We start from the raw sequence: 25,874 nt of genomic DNA, 5'->3' as shown, positions 1-25,874 counted from the left end.
GACTCCATTCTAGAATCCATAAAATGTTGCTGATTTGAGTTCACATGTCTGCCTCTTCTAAACTACGAGCTCCTAGGGGGCAGGGACTGGATCTTATAGGACATAATATTTCTAGTGCTGATTACAATGCCTGGAACATTATAGGTGTTCTGTAAATGTTGAATGAATGGAAGGGAAGAGAGGAGGGAGAATCTCATACATAATGAAATACAAACCAAAAATGGCTAGCAGGAGCTAGAGACCTTTAGTAGCGCTTGAATTTTTCAAGTGAAATATTGTCTGGAATCTGGTGAGAAAAGTGTTTTGTACAGATGGTGAATGCCAGGCTAGTCTTGCTCAGCCAAAAGGTAACCAAATTTTTTTTAAGTTTTTCCTTTTTTAATTTGTCTGTCTCTCTGTCAAACACACATACACACACACACACAGTATTAAATCTGATCAGTTTGCTCTCCAGATGTCCTCATGCTTCCTCTTTGACTAGGACATTATCCAACTTCGGTGCCCCAAGCTCCCCACACCTCACCCCATATCGCCACCTGGTGTCCAAAAGCAAGAAAAATACCTAAAAAATGAAAACGATTTTGCTAAACTGATGACTATCAGGACCCTGGAACCATACACTGAACGTTAAAAAAAGAAAAATCTTGTGCTACTTGGCACAGACTTCTGGTCAAAACATAAAGATGAAATGCACAAATCTCCCTCAAAGCACAGCCTTCTTTCCACTCACATCTTCACAAAAAGTATGAATGCTCTCAATCTTTTCAGCTCCATGTACCACCTTCTGCCCACAGATTCCAAGTTTTAAAACCTTTTCTACCAAATAAACTATATTTTGTCATTTGCATTAAGGAAACTCAAAATTGTCAGTCTACAATACCATTTAGCCCGTGATAGACGGGAATATCATCATTCATTCACGCATTCATTCATCTCCTTCGCGAGTCCCACTGTGTTCTAAGGACTGTACAAGGCTCCACAGGGTCACAATAAATTACAATCAATCCAATCAGAAATTCTTAAAGTTCTTCTGTCTGTAGAGAGGAAACATATATTTTCATTAGGTGTTTTGAAATTGCTGAAAATTAGGAAAGGTTTCCTATTACTGCCCCTAAGAACTAGGGAATCTGAGATTGGTTACCAATGGATTAGGAAAAAGTATATCCTGATGGACTCAGAACAACTTCAAGTCAAAATTTTTTTAAATATGTCTCAAATGTCTACTTTCAGCTCAGATTATCTTTCATCTGATTTTAAATGTGCAATTGATTGTTAACATATATTGAAGATCATTTTATTGTCACAGAACTAAGAACCAAAAGATGCATAGCTAAAGAATAATCTGAATTTTACTTGAACTCAGGTCACCACAATATTATCAAATGAGTTTCAATAATGAAATCAACAATTACATAGTGAAGATATAGGAAGCAAAAAGTGCCTCAATCAAGAATTTCCTGTCAACAGTCCTCAGCACAAAGACGAAGTTTTCAAGGTTCCAAAATACAATGGGGGAGGGAGTGTGGATAAGAACAACACTGAGTTTCTTCACATGTTACATGCATGCATTTGAGATTACAACCATTTTATTATTTTGGTGCTATAATGTTCTTTCTTTTCTGAAACAATATACTCAGAAAACGGTAGGAGGTTTATTTAAATGTCTTTACTTGATTAAATAAGTAAGGGTACCCAGATTTTTTTAAATGAAATTTTACTGGTAAGTTAATTTCTAAAGTCTGGATAAGCCTGAGCATGAATCTGAAATTAATTTTGAAGAGCTAAAAGTTGGAAACCCTTGAAACATACCTGACTTTATGTTATCTTTAAGATCAAATTAAAAAATCCAATTGCTTTTTCAAATGGATTGGTTAAATAAAAGCAATTTTTAAGAAAAACAGAAAAAAATCAGATACCTTAATTTTTGCCACAAGTATAACCCAATTCCAGCAATATTTATCAACACTGTGTAACATTACATTCTTCTCACCCACATTGTACCTTGAGTGTTAGCGTTTCCTTCAGTTATTTTACTCTGCTTTCTGGGTCCAAAGTCAGTAGGGGATTCTAGGCTTTATTTTATTTCCCAAGATCTCTAAGTTAACAAATAAAATACTACTGCTAATAATAATTTTTAGAGAGGTATGACAATGGATTTAAAAGTCACTCAACTAATAAATGGATGTACAGCCTCAATGCTTTGACTTCCGAATCACAGAGTAAACCCCATGTTGCCTCTCAGTCAAAATATTGTTGATGCTTAGCTTTAAGCAAAATCTCTTTCTCTCCCACTTCTTCTCTTTATCCTTCTTTCTTTTTCCCTTTCTCTCATCACAGAGCTTTCTGGACTGAGTAGAAGTATTCGGTCACTTGCTCTTTGACCCCAGAGTCTCCTGAGACTATATATTCATTTTAAGAATGAGTCCCTTTAGTTACCTAAAGTGTCCTCAGACTAAATTGTTTCCAGATGTTTACAAATATTTCAAGGAAATATCCACACAGTTTTTATGGCTGAATGATAAAGGACTCCACGGTGTCTGCTCAATTGTAAAATACAAATCAACCACTTATTGTAAAAGAACTTCCATTCGGTAAGCATTTGCTACATGCCAGGTAGAGTGCTAACCACGTTCAATACTTCATCTCATTGAATGCTCACAGCAACCCTGTATTTTTGAGAAGAGGAAGGTGAGGCTTAGAGTAACTTCATGGAAAAGCAAGTGAGGGAAGCAGCCCACCACCCCAAGTCCACATTCTTAGTCTGTGGGTCCTGCCGCTTGCTCGGAGCAAAACTCCTCTACTGTTGGCTTAGAACAGGAAAGAACAGAGAGAATTCACAGAAGTCGTGGGCATCCCTGAGCATCCAAAGAAATGCCCTTGAAGAGGCTCAAGAGGGAAGTTTGTAGATCAAGAGTCCTCGTTCAGCCTCAACCAGTACCTCCGACAGACTCGTTCACGAATGTGACTTCAACAGACTGTAAATGCGCAAGGCCAAAATATTTTCATCATGCATTTAAAACCCAGCTTTCACATATGGGGTTTGAAATTTGCCTGTTCAGTGTTTATACTGTTCTTCTCTCACAGTCTTCTGACCTGTTTAAAAAAAAAATTCCCAAATGGTCAAGGTGACTTTTATTAAAAAAGCTCTTAATATCATAGAAATCGTGCTTTTTGTGTAACTTTGTGCTACTCTTAAAAGAGGCTACTATTAATAAGAAAACTTAAATGACTTGCATGTGGGGTGGGAATGAGGAAGTGTCCAATCAATTCTTGATTATTCTAACTAATGCAGAGAAGCAAGACATAACCATTTACAAGGTGCTCAACGAACGTTACTTGCACGCCCCAAAACAAAAGTAATCAAAAAGCCTTCTATATTTATGCTTGGAAAACAGTATATAGTTTCTTCATTTTCAATTACCTAGGAGGTAGACATTTCTAAGTTTTGCTGAGGTTGTTTCTAGATGATTTTGGATTCTTCAAGTATAGTCTCTCTGACAATGAAATGAAACAACTCTGGAGCGTGCAAGTTCAAGATGTCAACTGCAGATTTTAAAAGAATCCACCAAGTGGGAAATCCATATGCAGGCAATTAAGAGGTGACGCTGTTTGTTCTAGAAATGTCTCTCATGGAATTGAGTGCACAAGCTGCTGCAGCCGCCTGTCTCCTACCGATGTTAAATGTCATCTATTCAGGCCACCTCTTCTTCTGTTCTCATCAAACAGCTACCCCCCTAAGGCTAGAATATGAATGAGTGTCAGAAATTGCTGACCTTGGCAAGTCACATTTTCCTTAGCCCCACTCCCCAAAGTACCACAGAACTCTCAGACTTTTGACCTTGCTGAAAACCACGGGATTATTTGAATGAGAAATTCTTTTCTCCACTTCTCTTCCGTCCCCTTCTGCTTTCCCCCACCACCAGTGCTGCCACAGCTCCTTTTAAAGAAAAGCTGGGTTATAAAACGCAGAGCTGCCCACTTTTGCCCTCTCAGGTTTTTGGTCCTCTAAGCCAGCATTTTTTCCAAGCTGCCATTCTCCACTCACCAGACCATATTTTTAAAAAATATCTGGAACACAAACAGCAACTTGTTTTTTGTACCCTGACTAAATATCTACCAGGCTTTTTTTTTTTTATGTAATGTTGTTTCACATCATTTTTAAGTGAGTTTAATGCTGGTGAAAGGTGCCAGATTGACAGCCTGGAGGCGGAGGGTCTATATTTTTAACTACAACAGAGTGAAGCCATGTCAACTCCTGCCGAGGAAATTCACAGGCCTCACCCTCCTGCTTGGAAGGGTTCTTGTGGAATTGAACAGGTACACGATCATTTGAAGTTGCTTGCTTAGTGTTTATATTGTTCTTAACTCATAATATTCTGACTTGTAAAAAAAAATTCTACTACACACAAGTCCCATTCAAATGCTGCCTCTTCCACCAAGCCTTTCCTCATGTGTCCCTGCTAGGTATGAAAAATCCACCCTCTGAAGCCCTAGCCATTTATTACCCTCTGGTTATATGGGAATTTTATAGTGGTGTTGATCAGACCTCACATACATCCTTTCTCCCACATTGTGCCCCCTCAAGACTCTATGACAAAAAAAAAATCAAGCAGGCATCATCACTCCATTTTACAGATAGGTGATAGAGGCCAAGAATGGTAAACACAGGCAGAAATAGAAGCAGAACTGAAATCTAGATTTTCTGATTCCAAATTCTAAACTCTTTTTTTCTCCACCTATCAAAATAAATTTTTTTTTAAACTTCCTAGTCTGTGAAAGCACCGTAATTCCAAAATCATCTTCCCTCTCAATGTATCTCGCAGGTTGCCTTCCCAAATCCCCTGGCTTGGAGTTAGCCTTCCGAGGGCTGCTGGGTTGTTGCCTAGTCAGCTAGCTGCTAGTCCAGACTTGAAGGCCCCTTTGACACTTCCCAGGCAGCAGGCTTTGCCCACCTCACTCTGTCCTGTGTGTCCCCCTGCCTCAGGAGATGTGCAGGAGTGGTGGTTCCAGCCACGACTGGTGTAGACTGGTTTATTCTGACCCAATTTCCTCCCCACCTTTTTTCAGATCATTAATGAAGACATTCATGGAAGCTCAGAAGAAGAGATAAGCCTAAATTAACACCTCAAATCAGCCCTGTTGTAAAGCCAATATTTCAGCCTCAGGAAAAATATTGATTAAATTCCCTGTGCAAAGAAACTAATAAACTGATTGTCTCTGAATTCTAGACTGGAAGTCAGAGGACTATCCTCTTGTTCCAAGGTTCAGTTTATATGAAATCCAGTTTTTCTTAACAAATACTGAACTTTTCTGCATGGTCTACTTAGTCAATTGCATAATTATAAGTTTATGCTGACTATAACTTATTTGTCAAATTACTTGAAATACCATGAAAAATGTCAGAAGGTTTAGAATGCTGAGAAGACGAGATAGTGAGGCATTTCTTAACTCTCATGGTGCTACAAGCTGCAGAATGCTTCGAGTATTTGAGGTTGAAAATCTTCTTTTAAAGCAAGACATATCTATTCAAAGTTTCTTCTTTTTTTCCAGCTAGCGGTTTCTTTTGTTTGTTTGTTTTTTGTTTTGTTTTCTTATTTTTTTTAATTTCTTTAATTTTTTGTTTATTGCCGTAACATTGGTTTATAACTTGTATAAATTTCAGGTGTACATCATTATACTTCTATTTCTGCATGGATTACGACGAAATCCAGCCATTTGTGACAACATGGATGGACATTGAGGGTATTATGCAAAGTGAAATAAGTCAGAGGGAGAAGGTCAAATACTGTATGATCTTACTCATTAAGTAGTAGATAATAACAACAACAAACAAACACATAGAGACAGAGATTGGATTGGTGGTTACCAGAGGGGAAGAGGGGAGGGAAGAGGGCGAAAGGGATAATTAGGCACATGTGTGTGGTGATGAATTGATTGTGATTAATATTTGGGTGGTGAACATGAGAACATGACGTAATCCATGCAGCTAGTGGTTTCTTACAGGTCTGAAATTCTTCCTACTGTCTGCAATCACCTTCGGAACACAGAAAGTTCCATCTGTAAGGAACTACAAGGAAAGATCTGATCAAGCCCCTGTGAGACAAAATGTTTGCCCTAAGAAACAGGCAAGTGGAATGGAAGACAGGAAGGGGTTGGAGCTGCTGTTGAAATTTTGAGCTGGTCCCATCTGGTAGCCTGAGGTACCACCGAGTGATAGAGAAAAGAGGGGGAGTGGGTCTGGGGGATGGGTGATCTCGGGATTGGGCATGTTAAAATTACACTGCTGGTGAGGCCCAGGATTAGATTCATCTCGCCAATTAGATGACGGGCTTTTTTGGCAAGAGCTCATGTCACGTGCTTCTTTAGTATCCTCCAGAGTGCCTGGCACACTGCTGAACACCATAAATATCCGTTAGCTGAATGACCAATGGTAGGTAAAATGTTCTGATTTCAGCTCACCTGAACTAGACTTACTATTTCACTGTTTGGAGAAAAGACCTGACTGCTTTCTGACCTTCGGCGGCAGGAATGCATACACACGAAAGGGGAGGAACTCTGACCTAGGAAATACAAATAACTTCTCAAGGCGTCTCAGTTACACAAGTCTTCACATATCTGAATTGTAGTCGTTAGTAATGCTGCCTTCTGATGTTTTGCTAAATTACAAAGAGGCTGCTTTTGCAGAACTTAAAACAGAACCCTTCCTTTCTGCGAAAATTATAGGCAGTACCTGAATTACAGGCTCTAACTCCTCAAATAACAAACTCAAGAAGAAATTGCTCCCATTTCACACCCTGTTGCACCCGACCACTCCCTCTCCTTTGTCAGCTGCTTCCAAGGACCCCGCCACGGAAAGGCTCGCAGTTTGAGAGAAAACCTGGGTACAGAAACACAGAAAAGATGAGGCTAAGAAAAGAAGTGCCCTGGGTCAGTCCTCCAGGCAAGGCCCTTTTCATCTACTAAGCCAGCTGGCTCCCATCAGCCGCCTGAGCCCCTATAGTAAGCACAGTCTGGGTGCCCACCGGCACTTCCCGCACATGGCGGGTTCAAAACACCATCTTCTCTCACCTGGCCCATTGCAATAACCTCCTAACTGCTTCTCCTTCCTCCTCTAATATCCATTCTCCATAGAGCAAGCAGATGGTTCTTTTAAATACATATATCAGACTACAACACTCCCCAGCTTAAATCTCTCCAATGACTTCCCATTGCCATCACACTTAGAATACAAGCCCAACTTCTCACTGTGACCCACAAGGTCCCCATCAGCTGGCCCCTACATACCTCTCTGACCTCATCTACCAAACTCCCATCATTTGCTATCTTGCAGTCACACTGATCTTCCTTCTGTTCCCTGGACACATCAGGTTTGTTCTTGCCTCTGGGCCTTTGTATTTGCTGTTCATTCCTACTGCCTGAGCTTCCTCATGGTTAGCTCCTTTTCATTCATATCTTTGCTCAAATAAGCCCATTTCATTTCCTTTATAGAATTTGTCATTATTTATAATTGAATTATTTATCTAGTTTGTTTATTTACACGTGCATTGCCACTCATTTCCAGGAGAATGTAAGGTTTATGAGAAGAAGCTATTTGTCTGTTTCATTGCTGTCTCCTCACAGCCAAGGCTATAGTGACTGGCACACAGCAGGCACTCAATACATATTTTTCAAATGTATAAGAAAATGATTGAGAGAAAGACAGAGAGTGGAAGGGGAGTCTGTTCTGCACTCATAACAGACTTAAACCTAGGCCTCCAACTTTGTTTTATCAGCAAATCACAGAAGATGAGGCCTTGGGTGCCCAGGGTCTATTGAGTGTTTGCCCAGATGATGACAATTCAGTGCAATGTTTCTCATTCGGCTCCTCTTCTATGTGTTTATCTTGCTCACTGAGAACTCCAGAGAAGAGGAGTGAGACACCAAAACCAGGTTCCAGGACGCAACACTCTGCTTCCACTGCAGTTCATCGACATCACACAATTTACTAGTTTTTTGGAGGCCTCCTGAGAACCTAATCACCACTTATATCATTACCTCTGGAAAAATGAATTTCCAGTTCCAAACAACCAAATCAGACTGTCTGAATCTTGCAAATAGGATTTCATTTGCAACTCAAAAAAACTTTGAGTTAACTCAAAAAAGAAAACTCAAAAAAAAAAAAAAAATCTCATTCCCATAGCAGGAGAGAATTTAACCAGAAATTTTGGACCTGTCATTTTTTTTTCAATATTTTAATCCAGTATTAGATCTGACACAACTTATAAGCTTTGTACCACCTGTGAGGTAAGGTAAGGAAGATCCACATCTGCCTGATTTAATCTTCAGTAGATTTGTCAAAAATATATTGCTATTCTTCTCATTTCATAGGATTACAGCTCAGAGGGGCTGTGGGGCATGTCAGAGCCATGATCAAAATCAACTCCTCCTCTTCAGGAAAGTTCTTTGGCTCACCTACTTTCTTCTCTAGTACTATCTTCCAACTCACTCTCATTCAAGTTCACCAAGCCCCGTAATTAACCTCAGTTTTGCTGCTCAACTGTCAATGAACTATCCAGTACCATCAGGGGCTTTTCTTTGCGAAGGATTATTTGCGTTTTTTTATTTGTAATCCCAACACACAGTTCAGTACTACAGTTACAGGATTTCTGTGTTCCACTGAATAAATGTCACAGAAAAGCCATTCAATTCGACCATCTCCTTCCAATTTTCTAGTCACTGGAGGGTAAATGAGAGGATAACTGAATCTGGAGTACAGAGGGGCCAAGACAAGCTCTGGTTTTGTCGGGACTAACTTCGAGGCTTCAGGCAAGTTGCTAAGCCTCCTCTGAGTCTCAAAGCCCATTTGTAAATTGGGGGTGACAATATCTACCACTCAGCATTATTGTGAAAATTAAAACAACATAAATGGTATAAATCACCCAGCAGAGTACTTGGTCATGATGGGTGCTCAATAAATCATTTCTTTCCTTTAGCTCCCTTTCCCCATTGAAAGACCCAAAGGCAGTAGATAAGTGGGGTCATTTGTGAGCTGCAGGGCCAAACACGAAGAAATATGGAGACTAATCCAAATTCCCTTTGCTAACCCAGATACGTTCTTTTTTATCTCATTGATACATTTTATATCCTTGCAGGTTAATAGGAATAGAACCACATTTTACAGTTACATTATAGAAGTCAATACCACATGGGAGATTATCTTTCTATGGAAGCACTATGCTTGCTACTCAGAAAACTGAGTATTTAAACCAAGAAGCCCAGTTATCTTTGGTAACGGTTCCCCCAAAAGTAAAACCCATTGAGAAGGTGAGTTAGCCGGGACAACTTTCAGGAGAAGCTCAACCAAGGCCAGACTCTGTCAGGCCTGAAATACGGGATGTTATGACACTGGTGAATTACTTCTGACATACTTAATTATGCAACAACAAGATTTGCAGGAGCATAACCACATAGTTCCCCTGGGTATGCTGCCAGTGTGCTCCACAAATGATTAAATATAAAATAAACAACAGCTAACTGTGAATTATGAAGTTGTAATTCCACCAAGGGGGTTCCAGTGATGTCATAAACCAGTAGAGCAAAGTTCATGTCACCAAAGGATCCCAGATGGGCTTCGAGGCCTGTAACTCAGCAGTGGTCTCTGCCACCGATATGGCTCTAGGAAAGCCTTTCCCCTCGCTTTTTGCCCTGTCTCATCTCTGCAAGAGCCCTCCTTTCTTGTTCTCTTCCTCCGAGCTTTCTAAAATCACACTAACCCTGCTTTACTAGATGTAGTTCTTTTTTAATCAGTTAAATGGTCTGTCATTTAAGAGGCTGTCCCCATCCCCCCATGCACTCTTTGGACAGAAATCTATGAATTACATATATGTCATTAGAAAAAAACAAAGCCTGGTATTTATTGGAAAATTCATTTAGGACAAAGCCCTGGAGCATACCTTAACAGGAGACATTTGAGATGTAACTTTAGGATATACCCTACTAATGGAATAAATTTGATTTTAAACATGGCAAACTTGGAAAAGTTATGTTGAAATTTCAAATACAACCTTCCCACAATCAGCATCTGAAAACAGGGTAAATGAAACCTTAGCTTTCTCAGACCATGCAGAAGATAAATAAACAAAATTGTATAAATTTTAGAAAAACTGTGCTTTATCAACGGTCAGAAAAAAAGGAAGGGCTTTGCAAGAAAAGAAGATACAAAATAGTGAACTATAACTTCCTAAATGTGGTATACTTTCATCTGAAGCCTTATTGAAAACTAAAGTTAAATTGCAATATTAGTATCTGTGCCCCTTCTCTGACACATGCTTTTTCTTTTAGAATAAGAGCTGAGATGATAATCACCTAAAATTAGTTGTACTTAGGATTTTTACAACCCCCAATAATGGCCTCAAATGGTTTTTCTTTGTTTTATGTGAAGCACTTAGAACAGTGCCCCGGCACCTAGTGAGAGCTTCATGCATGTTCTTTTTTTTTAATCTCCCAGTTGTTTGTTCATGCATTCATTTATTCAATAACTGTTTATTAAGTCATCTACAACATGAAAAGCACCATGATAAGTGCTCCAAAGTATAAAATATCTGCCTCTCTGCCCTTGTCTTCAAAACTTTATACATCTGGTTGAAGAGAGAAGACCACCACTTATGGAGAGTTACATAACAATGGAATGCACAAGGAAATACAGCATCCAACGCCAATCATGAGGAGAGACTGTGGTCCACTCAGGGTTCTCAAACTCTGCAGTATATAAAAATCATCTGGGATATTTAAAATGCACATGGTTTTGGAGACTCCGATTCACTGGGAATCGGTGGGCCCTGGAATCTGCATTTTAAGACACTTAGGTTCATTCTGATGCAGGTGAACCAGGCATCACACCTTAAGATACACAGGATTAGACTGTAAGCACGTTAGAGAAATCCCTTTTCTCTGAGTCATTAGAAATGAACATATGGGAGAGACATAGTTAGAAGAAAGAAATGAAGAAAATAAGGACCAAAGGAAAGTTTTCCTAGATGAGGAAGGACTCCATGCTCTCTAAAGGAGAACAGTAACCCAGAGCTATATCTATATCCCCTATTTAGAGACTACATAATATATAAAGCACGTACAGCATTTTTAGCAAACACACAAACACTTTTCCATATGTCAGAACTGATCTTCCTGACAGAGCTGTGCTCCTAATCTCTGACTAACACCCGCTGAGCATGTTTAGGAGATGATCTGCCTCTCTCTTGTATGAGGCACATGGTAAACTGCTTCTCTAAACCGCTGGCACACTAGTCATGCAATCATCTGTTGTCTGTGCCTCACCCGCAGTGACCCGTTTTCTCTACGTAGACCACAAGTGTTAGCTATGCTGATCTATTACTGAAGAATGCCAGGGAGATTTAATTGTTAATTGCTTGGCAAAAAAATAAAGAGTCCTCGATGCTTCATGATATAGAAACGCAGTCTGTATGTCTTCTAGGTTTATCAGATTTCAAAGCAATCCATATGAAAGTAGATCACATATCAAACTGAGGATGGAATGTTTATCTTACTCAACTGGTTAGGAAATCTAAGTTGGCAAAAGAATGGCAACTTTATGCATAATCACAGTCAACATGATGAGTATTATTCATGTACAAAAAGCTAAGTAAACCCCACAGAAATCTCAGAGGAGTGGTAAGACAGTGCTATGTTAGAGACATTATACTACAGATAAAATTTAATATGGTTGGTCTCCTGGAAACTTACTGGCTGTGTCAGGTCTAGAATAAGAAGTCTTGACACCTGGTGTCCTAAGCATATGTCATATTTTCTCCATTAAATTCAGTGGCTAAATTGGGGGAGGGCATTTGTCTTCTCCAGTCACTGTAAAGTCCTTGGTGATGAATGAAGCATGTGGAAATATGAAAGGTTGGTGCCATCTCAAAGTTTAAAATGACTTGCGTTACGGTTTCATGCTAGAGAGGGGAAGGGTAGTCTGAAGGAGATGACTATAGCCAGGAACATCTGAGCCAGACTCCTGGCTCTGCCAGGCACTTTACAGTGTGGCCTTACATGTGTCACTAAAAATCATAAGGCATCAGTTCCCAACTGTAGATCAAAAACGGATGTCTCCTCTGCCACTCAGTAAGTGACATGCTGTAAGAGTGTGACTAGGAGTATGGGAATATTCCTAATTTCAGTGACATAAAACGGCCTCCAACATCGATTGGGAAATCACGTTGAATGTATATCCAGGCCTGGAATTAGTGATACTCATCGGAGATGTTGTGGAAGTGGGGAGCAGGAAAAGAGAGAGCATTTATTTGAGTGCCTTCTATGGAAAGGGAAGTAGGGTATTGAGGTCTTTGTTTACATTATCCCACTACTCCCAACAACAAAACTGTGTGATAAATATTAATGTGCCATTTTAATAGATCAGGGAATTGAGACCCAGAAGTCAACCAGAAGGTATATTGTAGAACTGTAACTCAACACAGAATTCTCTGAATATAAAGTGAAACACTATGAAACACTATGAAACATTAATGTCTCTAAATCTCAACGAAAGAGTCTCACTTTTTGAGGGCTGAGTACAAATTTATTGAAAAGCATTCTTAGTTTTTGATCTTTACTTGATAACAATTTAGAAAAGTTTCCATTTGATTCCTTATGGTATAATAATATACATGAATTTAGCCTTTTATTTCTCAAATACCTTCACAAATGCAGTATCTTTCTGGCCTGCTACATTCCCATGAGGAAGACAGGCACAGCAGTTACGTGCCCACCTTATAGTGCAGAATATAAGCCAGAGGAATTAAAAGAGATTTGTGCAGCATAGCAGTGTGTTGTGAAGGGGCATGGTCTTTCTATTTCTAACTCATTATTGTTTCACTAGACAATAATATGTCTAAAAGAATTTGATTGACATCAAAGATGATGGGATATGACGAAAAAAATTAAAATGGGATCAGGAGAGAAAGATTGAAGTCACTTAACAGTAGCTCACTTAAATTCTCCAAGCCATAGTTTTCTTATCTGTAAAGTGAAAATAATTATGCTATCCCTACCTTCTTAAAACTGGCTGTACAAAACAGAACAGCATTGGTATATGTTCTGAGAGTGTATGAAGCAGTTTCATATTTTATCTCACTTTTGCGTTCATATTATTAATGTTATTAATCCTTTCAGACAAAGTCAGTCATCAATTTATACAAGTAATCAGGGAAAAGAATTGACTACACCAACAGTCTGAGTATATTAATTCAGTTAAAATGACTGCCCTTTGAGGCCTACTCAAACACAGTTGGAATTTCCTGGCTATTCAAGGTAGCCCTGAATCTCCAAACCAAAAAATCCAAGACAGTGCAGACAACAGATATTCTCACCACTCTGAGAAAGGACAATGCTGGGGCAAAGAAAAAAAAAAGAAGACATAAATTTGAATAGCGCTCCGTATATTCTGAGCAAAAATGATCACACCCGGAAAAATCTCTTCTTCCCTGAGGGAAGCTAAGAACAGACCCATAACGTGCAATGATACTATTTTCTGTTTCTCTTGTCAGAAGGGATTCAGCTTTGAAATATGTGTAGCAAAACTGCAGATTTCAGTTTCATGATTAATGAACTAAATTACGTTTTATTTCTTAAATGTGTTGAGGATTCATCCTGCGGTCTTCCCTCGAACTTGAGGATTAGAGCTGCTGAACATCACATCTGGTTATAGGCAAAGCTCTCTGGGTGGTTCTCCTGCTTTCCTCCCTTAGAAATAGGCAATGTGGGAACTGCAGAAACTTTTATTGGGCAAATGTGGTTTTTAATCCTCAAAAATGATAATTACTCTCTCTCTTCCCCCTTTCTCATGAGAAGGAGAAAGATTAATTATTAGGATATATCTAATTCATAATTTAAAAGTTTTGTTCTACATGATTTTATATCACTTGTTAATACTTACCCTAAAGAAAATATTTGCATTCATCAGGCAAATGTTTTAACATCAACGTGCCTGGGAATGATTTTTAAATAGACTTCACAATAACAATTTATATTTTCTCTGTAATTATCACTTTAAATAAGGGCTGGGGTCTCGTAGACTTTCATATCTGGATAAATGCATTATCTTTGATTGTTAAAAGTGCTTCTTCCTCTGTCAAAACACACTGCCGTGTCCTGGAATATGTTACTGCCCTACCTGATCCTTGTTCTAAAAGGTGTAGAGAAATAAATCTTGTTTTACTCTTCCTTTTTCTACAAAAGCATGTATGAGTCTCAAAACACTTAATAAAAGAAAATTCAAGATCCAGAGATCTACAATAATATAAAATTTTCAGTCTCTCAAGATATTTTCTCCCCTACTCTTTTTGTGGAGCTCTTCCTCACTAAACTACGTAAAAACGAATTTTTTGAGCGGTAGCTCTCCAACTGTGGTCTTGGAATGTCCTTTAGGTATTATGCAGGCTTTTCCAATTTCAAAAGGAGACATGCGCTCATGTCTAGGGAAGGTTCCCGGCTAGAACAAGCAGAAAAGAAAAAGAAACTGTTTCCTCGGAAGGTCTTTACTGCTGGAAATGTACCCACTGGAACTTGAGAACACTGGGAAATACCTGTGATGTCACAATCCTTGGGGAGTTTTGGTTTGTTGTTTGTGTGTTTGTTGGTTTAATTTTTCTGATGAGAGCGAGTGGGTTAAATGTGTATTTTCTTAACTTGGAGGAAACACAGTCTTTGAAAAGGGGATTAAAAAGTCCTCCACTGTTTAAAGAAAAATCAATAATCAAGAATGTTAATAGAAAAATTGTATAAAAAATAAAAAGGAAATATTTTAGCACCAAACTATTAACTGTGTCTACCTCAGGGTAGTGACATATAGGTGACTTTACTTTCCCATTTAAACTTTTTAATGTAAAATAATATATTTTCTAAAATGAGCATGTATTGCACTTTGGTATTACTCTTATATTCAAAAAATTACTTGCACTAAGAGAATGCAAAAACAGCAGAACCAGACTATACCAAAAATTATCTATTTAATTTATTTGCTTGGTACAGCTTTGCTATATACACTGTGGAATATATCCCCCACCACCAAAAAAAGTTCTAATCTTAAGAAAATTCTCAAGGTAAATTAACAATCATAAAACATTTAGAAAATTGTTAAGTAATACATGTAGAGGCATTGATTATTTCTAGAGTAAGCACGGAGAAAGGGATTTGCTTGGTCTGAAATGAAGCAGTCAAGGAAGGTGTTACAAGGAGGTGTGCTGGGAGCAGAACCGTGAAAGGTAGCATGGGTGGGTTAGCGACAAAGGGGCACAGGGCAAGGACATTTCAGATCAGAAGTGAGAGAGGCAGAAAGGAGACTAGCACACAGCGGGAACATCCTAGCCTAACTAGCATCCCAGAGAAAAGGAGAGAAAGAGTTCTGATCTGCATGTGTGTGAATGGGCAAGTTGCTAGGGTAGGAATGGAAATATAGACTGTAAAGAGCAATTTTAAAAAATGAGACACATAATTGTGTCTTGATGTAGAAAAGAATGAAAAGCAATTGTGAGTTCTAATGAAGGCGAGAGCCATGATATCTTAAAAATGTGTTTGTAAAAGAATGCACTAGTATTCATCATTTAATCATTCAGCAAATATTCTTTGAAGCTCTATTATATCCACTCTGCCCATCACCTACACATAGAGGAGGACAAGCAAGGATGCAGGGAGACTCAATTAGTTAGGAGGCTGGTACAGCAGGGCAGCTGAGCTATCACAGAGATTTAAAAACGAGATGGATTCAAGTGATTTTAGAAGGTAAACTTCTTGGGATTTGGAGATGGATTGGACAGAGGCATAAACGAAGGAGTCCAGGATGAATCTAAAATTTCTCAGTGTTACATCCATGTGTTGTGATCACGGAAAAGAGGGAAAGCTATAAGAGGATCAGGTTAGGGAAAGGGAACTCATTAGCGCCATGTTTTGCTGTTTTTGAGGTTGAAGCACTTCTGTGATGTTCGAATGGAAATGTCGAATAGGTAGCTGCATATATGGATCTGCGGCTCCAGGGGGACCTTGAAGCTATAACCTGGGAGTCATTAGTACACGGATGGTTATGGAAACGGTGGCCTAGAGGAGACCTCCAAGCAAAGGGGGAAGGGGAGGGAAGAGGGCCTAGTCCTTAGATTGGAAAGGAGATCCACTAAAATGGGGAGCTCATTCTATATTTAATAAGCATTTACTGAGCACAGGCAACAGTTAGGCAGCTGTCCCAGTGGTATATGACTGCTGTAATTCAGACCAGTATTTAGGGAAGTAGCACTGGTAGAAAACGGAAAGAAAAGTCACAAGGTACATAATTATTTAATGTCACCTCCCAGTCTAGATTAATGGTGATGTGTGTCAATGCCCAGGTATAAAGGTTTAGATTCAATACCTATTTCCATTGGAACTTTCAACTTCATATATTTATGAGTCACCTGAGAAAGAAACAGAACGTTAACCAGTTCCCCAAACCTCTATTACCAAGAAGTCTCTAACTAAACTACTATAAAATGAACCATCAGAGAGGAAAAATACATGAAAATACCTGGTACATTACATGTCACTGAGCTCAACAGCCCTCTCCTTTTGTGGGGATTCTAGAAAACAGTACTTAGGGGGCTTCTGCAGCCTCTAGGCACCAGTTTTCTCTGTAGCACACAGACCTTGCACAGCCAGGTGGGGCACAGGGAATGCAAAGAAGAAAAGGACGGTGGACAAAGTCAGGAGGCTGCAACACTGACTCCCCTACCACCCACCCGGCCCAAGCCACTTCCACCAAGCCCTCCGCAGACTAGCATGAGTTTGTGTGCACAAATACAAGGGAAACTTGAGAAAACGTGGTTCTCTGTACATATCCAAAGTGCTGGCTAGGCCTTGCACTTTGCCCATAGTCAAGCTGATTAAACTTAGCATTTCCTGGCTCAAATTTTGATTGAGTCGGGCCCCTTGGCCTTTAAGTTGTATTTCTGAATCCTCTTTGAAAAGATTTGGCCTCCCCATACATATTTAGAGTACCGAGAGAGCACCTGTCTGTTTTTATGCTTATTTATAACTACACCACCTTCCAGCACTGTGGGGTCCTTTAAAATATAATGACATGACTGATGATGAGAAATTAAGTGAACGGGGTGAATGTTCTTACTCTCAGACAAACGTGTGCGGGAAAGCAATTTCCCTTGCAGTTCTGGCCTCGTGCTTCTGTTTCTAGTGAACACTCAAGCTTAGATTATCTTGGAAGGTGTTCATTCACCACCATCTGTGCTAAGACAAAATATTCATCCTCACAGTTTGTTGTTCCCAGTGTTGCCTTGTCTTGCTGACCTCCAATGTCAGGGTGTGGTAAGGAGAGAAGCAGAAAATCCCAAGATTTACAGAGGCGGGTTATGAATTTATCCTCGTACGTCCTGTAGGTCCCTTGAAACTCTTCCCCAAAAAGGGAGGATCAGTGGAGGCCAGGAGCCAGATGTGGGGATTGGAAACGGCTGTGGGCGCCCTAATTGCAGGCACACTCAAGACTTGGGGCAGCCATTGTTCGTCCTTTGAGGGAAAGAGGGTTACCCTAAAAAACGCCGGGGCCTAAGGCTCCAGTGGCCAGTGTACGGCCCTACCTGAAGACTCCAGGCACTATGAGGGTTTCAGCGGCTGTTCTGCAGCATCTCACTAACACTGCCAGCTCTCAGTCTCTCAGATCTGCCCCTTTCTTTAGATACTCAAAGTTCCCATGCAGAAATGTCTCACTCACCTCCACAGGGACAAACTCTATCCTTCCCCACGGAACCCAGGCATGAGCCCTAGCACCCACCGACCCAGGGTCATCTAGTTCCACTGCTCTCCTGCCCCTTCCTGCTAACCCTGGAGTCCCGACCACCCCCATTTCAAAGAGGAAGACATGATGCCTACCAGCTGCCTCTATGTTTCCGTTATAACGCGTGTGTAGCACGCGTTATATTTATGCAGTCCCTGGAGCCACTTCACGCTATTGATATTTCCCATCTCTTGCTACTTGCGCAAAGGGGTCTTCCAGCACCTCGCCTCCTGCCGAGGTCCAAGGGTTTTTGAACGCAGGATAGGTCCCAGCCCAGGCCTAGGAGGAATACGCCCCCTTTCGGCAGGAGAAGACACGGAGAGGCGCGTCTGGCGAGGCTCGCGGGCACATTTCACGCGGCGAGAGCTGCGCCCCAGCGCCCTTGGCACTTGGAGGACAGGGCGGAGGGGGGGTGGGGGTGTTGGCATCTTTGTCCCGGCCGACATGGAGAACATTAAAATCTAAGATACTGTGGGCTCTGTTTTAAAAGTTAAAATTCTTCACTGAATTACTGAATTAATTCTCCCTGGCCCTATTTACTCCCTCCCCCGCCGTCCACCCCTCCCACCCCCGCAAAAAAAGGTGAGACTCAAAGAGATCCTGCTGTTACCGCCGAGTGCGGTCTCCATTCCATGGGAGTTTCGGTAGTCTCTCCTCGCCCGTCCATTAAGAAAATTTGCAATCGCTTGTAAATCACTCCATGAAAGCAAACAAAACAGGAAATAGAGGACCTGTCCTTGTCCCTTCTCATCGGATCTTGGGGATTCAAATTAATACACATTTTTCAAATTTATTCCTCATTTGGAGCTGAGTCTGGGGAAATCAATAATGGTAAAAATAAGCCCCAAAGTTCTTCGGAATTAATGCTCCCTCATTACATGGTGCAGCGAAGGGACTGGGGCATCCAGTACCCGAAGACTGCATTCTGGTCATAACTCAGATCCTTATTCCTATATTTGAGAACTGCGGGAACAGCAGAATCCTTAAGATTCCGAAAGTCCTCAGAAGTCTTCTGAGATGTCACTTGGGTACGTGATTGATATGTTCTGACATGTTTTCTTTAATAAAATTTCCTTAACCATCCACCACTTGTGTCTTTGTTCCCCTCCCCTCCCCTCCCCTCCCCTAAAGTGGCTATCGCCCCTGTAATCGGCTTTCCAGATATTTTCTCATCAAGAAAAGTGGTTCCAGGACAAGTGAAATGTAGTGTTTTTTTAAGTCTTAACCCTAAAATCGATAGCCCATAATTCTCTGTGCGACTACTTCCTTGAGACTGCCTCACTAAATTAGACAAAGGACGACGCCAAGAATCTACTAATATTCAGACCACTGTGGAGACTTCTTATTCAAAAACTTCCACACGTGGAAAACAAAACCGACGCCTGTCCTTCCTCAGACGTCTCGGCAACTTATCTCCGCATTTATTGATTTAATAAGAAACAGCATTTAGAGAAAAGGAGGTTGTGGCAGTTTGTTGATATTATTGTTACCGTTTGAGATTGTTAGTTTTTAATTGAGTGCTGTTAGCCTGCTCACCAAGCTATTTGATTTTACAAGAATCCAAATTCCTGTGGAAAAATAATAATGCTGTTGACATATGCATCCTCTGTGTATTGTTGAAAAGGGACTTCAAGGACAGCAAAACGATGGGAGTGATCCTTGGCCCCGCGTCAAATTAAAACACAGAATTCGACAAAGAGCGCCCAATCGGATTACAATGGCGGGCACTCACAGGTAGTTCAGTAAACGTCTGGACACCAAGCGGCCACAGGGAGTTGGCCCCTTGTCCAAATATTCCCTATAAATGTCTAATCTCTAGCGCGGAGGAATACTCCGAGGGTACTGCTGGTTGACCTTACGAACGACTTGGATGGAGGATGCTGAGCTCTCACGTTTTGCTTTTTCACCGGGGGCGATTCGTCCCCAAAAAACTCTTCCACCCCCTGCAAAAAAATAAGCAAAACGCAAGCCTTATCTCTTTCTCTAGAAACACACTTCCCCGATTTCTAAAAGTCGTTCCTCCCGTGGGTTCTTCTGACGTTACCTTTCCTGAAGGGTAAAAAATAAATACATACGCTCAGAGCCGTGGAAAGCCAGCACCGCCAGGAGCAGGAGGCACGCGGAGGCCGCCGCGCACGCACAGGCGCGCACGGATTTGCAACCCGCGTGTCCCCGCGGCCCTGGCGCCCCGCGGGGGAGGACGGTTCTCCCCGGGCGAGAGGTTTGCTTTGGTGGTACGCCTTGCAGAAGGAGGGAGCGGGTAAACAGGGTATAGCAGAGGAATTGTAAAAGAAACATGTCTTTTTAAAATAAAAATCAAATTGGTCTAGGGATCCTCGTAGTTGAAAATCTACAGATGCCCTTTAAAAGTGAAAAAGGGTCCCGGAGGTGGCTGCTGGCCCAGAGCGACGTTCAAAACCGGGATCTGAGCGGATCTGAGCCACTGGAGTAGAAGGTATTGTTGGTTCTGAAGTTGCTGGGGGGTTTTCTCAGAGGACAGGAGGTAGGGTGACATCTTGTTGGTTTGGAGATGATTTATTCCCTCGTGTTGTAAAATCTAAAATGACGCCCCTGGGAAGACGAAGGAACTGCAGGGATCCATGTGACCCACTGCTGCCCGCTTGACGCCCCTACACTCTGACCTGAGCGTGCCTGGGAAAAGGTTAAGGTCGCCGAGCCAAAATGCATGGCTGCGCAACGCCTAAGGTGCGGGAGAGGCGCTCCGGAGTTTGGAAAGGGCTTCATCGGTGAAAGGAACGATGGAGGCAGTGACTCACTGTCTCCTCGAGTTGGGGGATCTGAAGCCCAGGGATATTGGCAGTCTGGGGCCTCGGACTTTACAGGCCCAGCCCCGCGACACGTCAAACTCCAAGGGGCCCTAGGCTCCAGAGGGGGTGTGAGTCACTAGATTGTCAATTGCTCCAAAATATTAAGAGGAGTCCATTCAGTCCCCTGCCCTGGTATGTAAGATAAACAGGATTCACCAACTCTTCTCTGGACTTGACGTTCGACTTTGGGGACTCAGTGACCTCCTTTGATCCTGGATTTCACTGCCTCCTCTAAAGAGAAAATTTTTTCAGGCTACTCTTAAAAGGATATGTTTCGTTGGCTCCCCCTTGAATCGAGAAAATTGAGGCCCAGATTCAGAGTGCCCGCACCGGCTACAGGGCCCCAGGGTGGTGCCGCACAAGAAAATTTCTGGCGCCATAGTAGTTGCAAATGCTGAAACTCCACGGGAATTGACATTCTGATGCGAATTCCAACTGATGAGCGCGCTAGAGAATGTTCCCGCTCCCCTGGGCATTTTTCTGGCGCTGAGGAGTTGCCTGGAGCTGGGCGCCAGGGACTGTGGAGCGCGGCTTGGGCGGGCGATTCCTTCGCGCCGCGTTTACACCTCTCCCTTTGTGACAAATCGATTTCCCGCGCCGCTGTTCTGCATTTGCGTCCCGCCGCGGCCCGAGGCCCAGCTGCACCCAGTCACACTTAGCACCGGCTTGTGAGTGTGTGCGTGTGCGCGCGTGTCTAATTGACTTTCCGTCTACCTTTTTATGACTACATGTGTTTCCAACAAACGGTCTTATTAGGACAATCTGGTTTCACTAATTTAGAATTTGGGAACGTGGAAGGCAGGCGCTTTTTTTTTTTTTTTCTTTGAGAGTTTGCAGAAGTTCAGATTAAGAAATGACAGCGGGATGCACCGGTCTGCCTATTTTTATGACCTGTTCCTCTTTCCTCTCCCTGACTACCCTGTTCTACCACTACCTCCCTTCACTCCACACTCCCCCATTAGCCACTGGATTCCTAACAGTGTTAAAAAACCCTTTCTTCAAACACATGAGGTATTTGAACCCAGAAGATTGAAAAATTTTACTGGGCTGGGAGAATCAGTAAAAGGGAAAAGAAGTCGTTCTACAGATAGGAAAGTGGAATGAATGTCAACCCAAGGGGAAACAGAATAGCAGTGGAGGGTGCAGGAGATCAGCAGGAAGCCCTCACTTCCAACAGTACTTAGCTAAGGTCGGCCCAGGTTGCATTTTGAAAATGTTTAATATTAGTGATCTAATATTGCAGGTGTAAATGGAGTCTGTTTTACTAATTTCAGCCAAAAAGAAAATTTAGGAAGGATCTGTTTCTGTATAGCTGGATGAGTAAAAGATGTCTTCTAAATGTCCCCCATCTTTCTGAAGGAGATAATGGCTTCCCACTCTGGAGGAGATTCCCAGCAGGCTGCAAGGAGCGCCTGACTCTTGGCGCGGTTCTCTGTCCCTGCAGGCTCCGAGCCCCGCTCTAGCTCTCTGCCTGGAGACTCCTCTCTACCCTGATGCACAGTCTCAGCCTCACTGTCCACGGCACACTGGAGGCCCAGGTGGCCCCACCGGTCCTGACTTCCAAGTAGCTCACAACAGCTTCCTGGGCAACTCCTGGTGGGGGCCCAAGAACTAAGGACACGGGTCCTCCTGGGTACTTGCTATCGCCCAATTTACCAGACCCTCCTATTCTCATCCCAGAGATGGAGAAGGAGGTTGAGGAAACACTGCTTCTAAAAGCAACAGCTATTTGCTAGAATAGGCCTGGCCATCTCTAGAAAGCAAGGCCTGTTGTGTGGTGTGTGTGTGTGTGTGTGTGTGTGTGTGTGTGTGTGCCCTTTCTGGGCTACTTTCCCAGCCCCAGGTGTCGGTCACTTCTTCCCCATCACCTTGCTCTGCATTCTTCCACCTTCCAGAACTGTATGTCCATCAAGCTTCCTCAAGCATCCTCTCCTTGGCTGGCCTCTGAACCTCAGTTTCCTTTGGGGGTCCACTAGGCCTCATTACTCCTTGAAACTCCGAAATCTGCTGAAGTATCAAGCGGGCATGTTCCCAGAGGTCTCATCCCCTTCCCTCTGGACACACAGTCCCCAACTCCACCAGCTATGCTTTGCTTGTCCTCGCTTGCCCTGGCGGTTGCCACGTGCGCAGTGCAGCCTCGGCTGCGCCAGGCCTGTGTCTCGCAGGAGCCATCCCTGGGCTGCCTCCTCGCCACCGTGTGCCGCCTCTGCCTCAGCTTGCCGGCGCTTCCCAAATGGCCTAGCCTGCTCGGTACCCACTAGAAGGCCACCACGAACCCGAGCTTCCTACTCTCGGCATCCACTCGGAGCCAAACGACAGGAACGGTCAGCATCCCTCCAGTCCTGTAGTATCTAGCACCCACCAAGGCCAGCGTGGGCCCAGGGCTTGCCGTGGCCACTGGCCTTGGGCCTGCTTTTCACATCACTTAGCTTGCTCTTGGGGCAAAGCAACAGTGGCTGGTCTCTCCCGCCCGTTTCTTCATGGGTCCAGAAGAACCCTGTTGTGGGTCCAGCCTCCAGTTCTCCAAACAGTGATAAATGTTACGATGAATAATTAGCCACGGCGAAACAAGAACAGCAGAATGTGCAGAATTAGTGAAGCTGGGTGACAGGCACATGGAAATTCAGAATACTGTTCTCTCTACTCTTTATATGTTTAAATTTTCCCTAGTAAAACTTTTTAAAATAATCATATTATTTCGCAGTGCAATTTCTTGGAGCTAAAAATGTCTATGCAAACAATTAACTCATGCTGTCTGCCCGCGCAGCATGAGCAGCTCCCTCAGGCACCAAAACCCTCAAGGACGCCTGTGCCTCTGTACCTAGCCATTACGCAGGACTTGAGGACGCTGGGTCTTCACTCCTCAGAGCTGGCCATCTTTCTCTAGTGACAGGCCAGGCCAGACTCCCCGCCGCCTTCTGCCTTTGCCAGTAGTAGAGTGGATCAGCCCTAGTGGGCTTTTGGGTAAAAAACACTGAGGGAAGCCCAGGCCTGGACCAAGGACGCAGGACGAGGAGCTGGAGGCCTATGGGAGAAAGGGGCTCTCCCTGCGGCCTACTTTATCCCGGCGCCCCCACCCCCCTCCAGTGCTCCCACCACTTTGCCCAGGCCTTGCTTCCAGCTGTTTCTGGGTCGGGTTTGCTTTGTCTATCTATTTTCTGAGAGTCTAACATTGGCAATGTTTTTTGGAAATGACAGAATGCCTGCCGGCCCCCTGGTTCCGCAGGTTCCAAATATGAAGATAAAATAGCAGTCAGCAAATAATAGTATGGAAAGGGATCAGCTTCGTTTTAAAACTTCCAGCCAAGTTCAATCTCCTGCAACTTTGAGAAGGAAATATCTAGTCCCATGTCACCTGGGATAAGCCAGGTGACAGGTCTGTTATAGATTCTGGGACATATGGATACACTTGGAGTCACATTTAAGGCACGGTTAATAACGCGAGGCTGGATTTCCATGGGGGCAAGATATCAGTCGAGGAGGATGCGGAAGATGGACTGTGCGTGGACTTTTCTGGAGGTCTTGGGGCCAATAGGGACAGCTCCTCGAATGTGACACCGGGCTCAGCATCGGAGCCGGCGCTCCCCCAGCGCATCTCTCTTGTGCAGGATCATGCGGGACAGGAGCTCGGGTTTCACCCCTAAAGGACACTCCCTTTGCTTCGCCTGAATCTTCCCGAGTCATTCAGGCGTTTGACCTTGCCGGGAGCCTCCAACCCATTTGCAGGTGGAGGCAACAGCAGAGGACGGAGAGCAGCTCCGGCTGCTCGGGCCAGGCGCTGCAGCGCGGCCGCTCCCGCCGGCCCGGCTTTCGGAGCCCGCGCGCTGTGCGCAGCGGGGCAGCGCGGTCTCGCTCCCTGTGCTCGGTTCCCGCCGCCCCCTCGGGCCGGTCTGCCCGCGACCCCGCACACGCCACCTGGGAGAAGCCCTCCCGACCCGACTCAGCATCTTTGACCCGCTGCCTTCCCAAACCGGGCGGGCTTCCCTAGTTTGCACCCCTCTGGGACCCTTTCCCAGCCCAGCCCTGTCGCCCCGCAGGCGGGAAGATCTGGGCGCCGTGCTCGCCCGGGACGGAGAGGCAGCCCAATCGGCTTCAGCGAGAGTCCGCTGCCGGCGGGCAGAGTCCCGGACCCGGACCGCAGGGCCTCGGAGCCTCCCTCCAGCGTCTGCCCTGGCTACTCCCTCGGTGGAGCCCTCCTTTTCTCATCCTGTTTCCCCTTCTGTGGCCGGCCCTTCCTCCGGCCACTGCCACCACCTCTCCTTGTCTCCCGACTTTCTCTCCCTGGCCCCGGGCGGCCTCCAGCCGCCCAGCCCGGACCCCCGCCCTCGCTCCGGACACACAACCCCGCGGGCATGCGCCCCTCACTCACTGTCCTGCTGCGGGGTGTCGCTGCCGCTGGTGAGTCCCGGCGACTCCAGTAGGCTCCGGCCCGCCTCACCCACGCTCTCGTCCGCCTGCGCCGCCACCATGTCCCCCGCTTCCTCCAGGTCTAGCAGGTGACTGACGGAGAAGTTCTTTTTCGCCTGCAGGGTGTCGAGGTTGCCCGGGCTGTCCAAGCGGCCGCCCAGCGCCGGTTGCCGCTCCAGAACGTGCCCGTAGCTGGAGGTCATGGTCTCCCCCTCCGATCCCACCCACCCCCCTCTTCCCGCTCGAATCAACACCAAACGCTGTGGGCGCGAGGGGGGAGAGGAGCCGAGTGGGGAAGAGAGAGGGGGGAGTGGAGAGAGAGAGAGAGGAGGGGAAGGACAAAAAAAAGTGAAAAGAGGGCGGGGGACCCCCTTCTGCAGAGCAGAGCGTTCTGCACCAGCAGCCTTCGACAGCCTCGGTTGCTTTCCTGAGGCCAAGTCCGGCGCGGTCCAAAGAGATAATCCACACCAAAAAATAAAATTAAAAAGTCACCCTATGTTCAAGTCAGGAGAAAAAAATTCCTTCGAGCTCTCCAAAAGCGTCCACACGCACACACTAAAAATAATAAGGGGGAGAGAGGAAAGGGGAGGCCAGCAGGGCGGGGGAGTTAGGCAAACAGAAGAAGAGAGAAGAAGGGGTGGGAGAGAAGAAGAATCAAAGTGGGTTTTTTTAAGGTTAAAAAAGTTATTCCCAGGCAAGAGTTCAAGCACCAACAGAAGAGGCTTGTTCCAGCTTTAAAACATCTTCAAGAAAACTTGTTCCCCTCTCTGCACTCCTGTGGATTCTCAGGAGTGACTAAAGTTTCAGGAGGAGAGGGTGATGTCTTGCAGATGTAT

The 25,874-nt window shown here is 43.9% G+C and overlaps 1 protein-coding gene across 1 annotated transcript in view; it reads right to left on the bottom strand.

The window, feature by feature from the left end:
• The window catches only part of PRRX1 (paired related homeobox 1), a 69,702-nt gene extending 44,461 nt beyond the window's left edge, over positions 1–25,241 (bottom strand). The window contains exon 1 of the mRNA XM_004425050.3: positions 25,001–25,241. Coding sequence (XP_004425107.1) covers positions 25,001–25,241 — 241 coding nt within the window. The remainder of the gene's footprint in view (positions 1–25,000) is intronic.
• Positions 25,242–25,874: the final 633 nt, after the last annotated feature.

Source organism: Ceratotherium simum, chromosome 2 (assembly GCF_057802395.1).
Source record: "Ceratotherium simum simum isolate JZ-2026a chromosome 2, ASM5780239v1, whole genome shotgun sequence".
Lineage (NCBI taxonomy): Eukaryota > Metazoa > Chordata > Mammalia > Perissodactyla > Rhinocerotidae > Ceratotherium > Ceratotherium simum.
The sequence above is the reverse complement of the archived record's forward strand: the minus strand, read 5'-3'. Positions and strand labels throughout refer to the sequence as shown.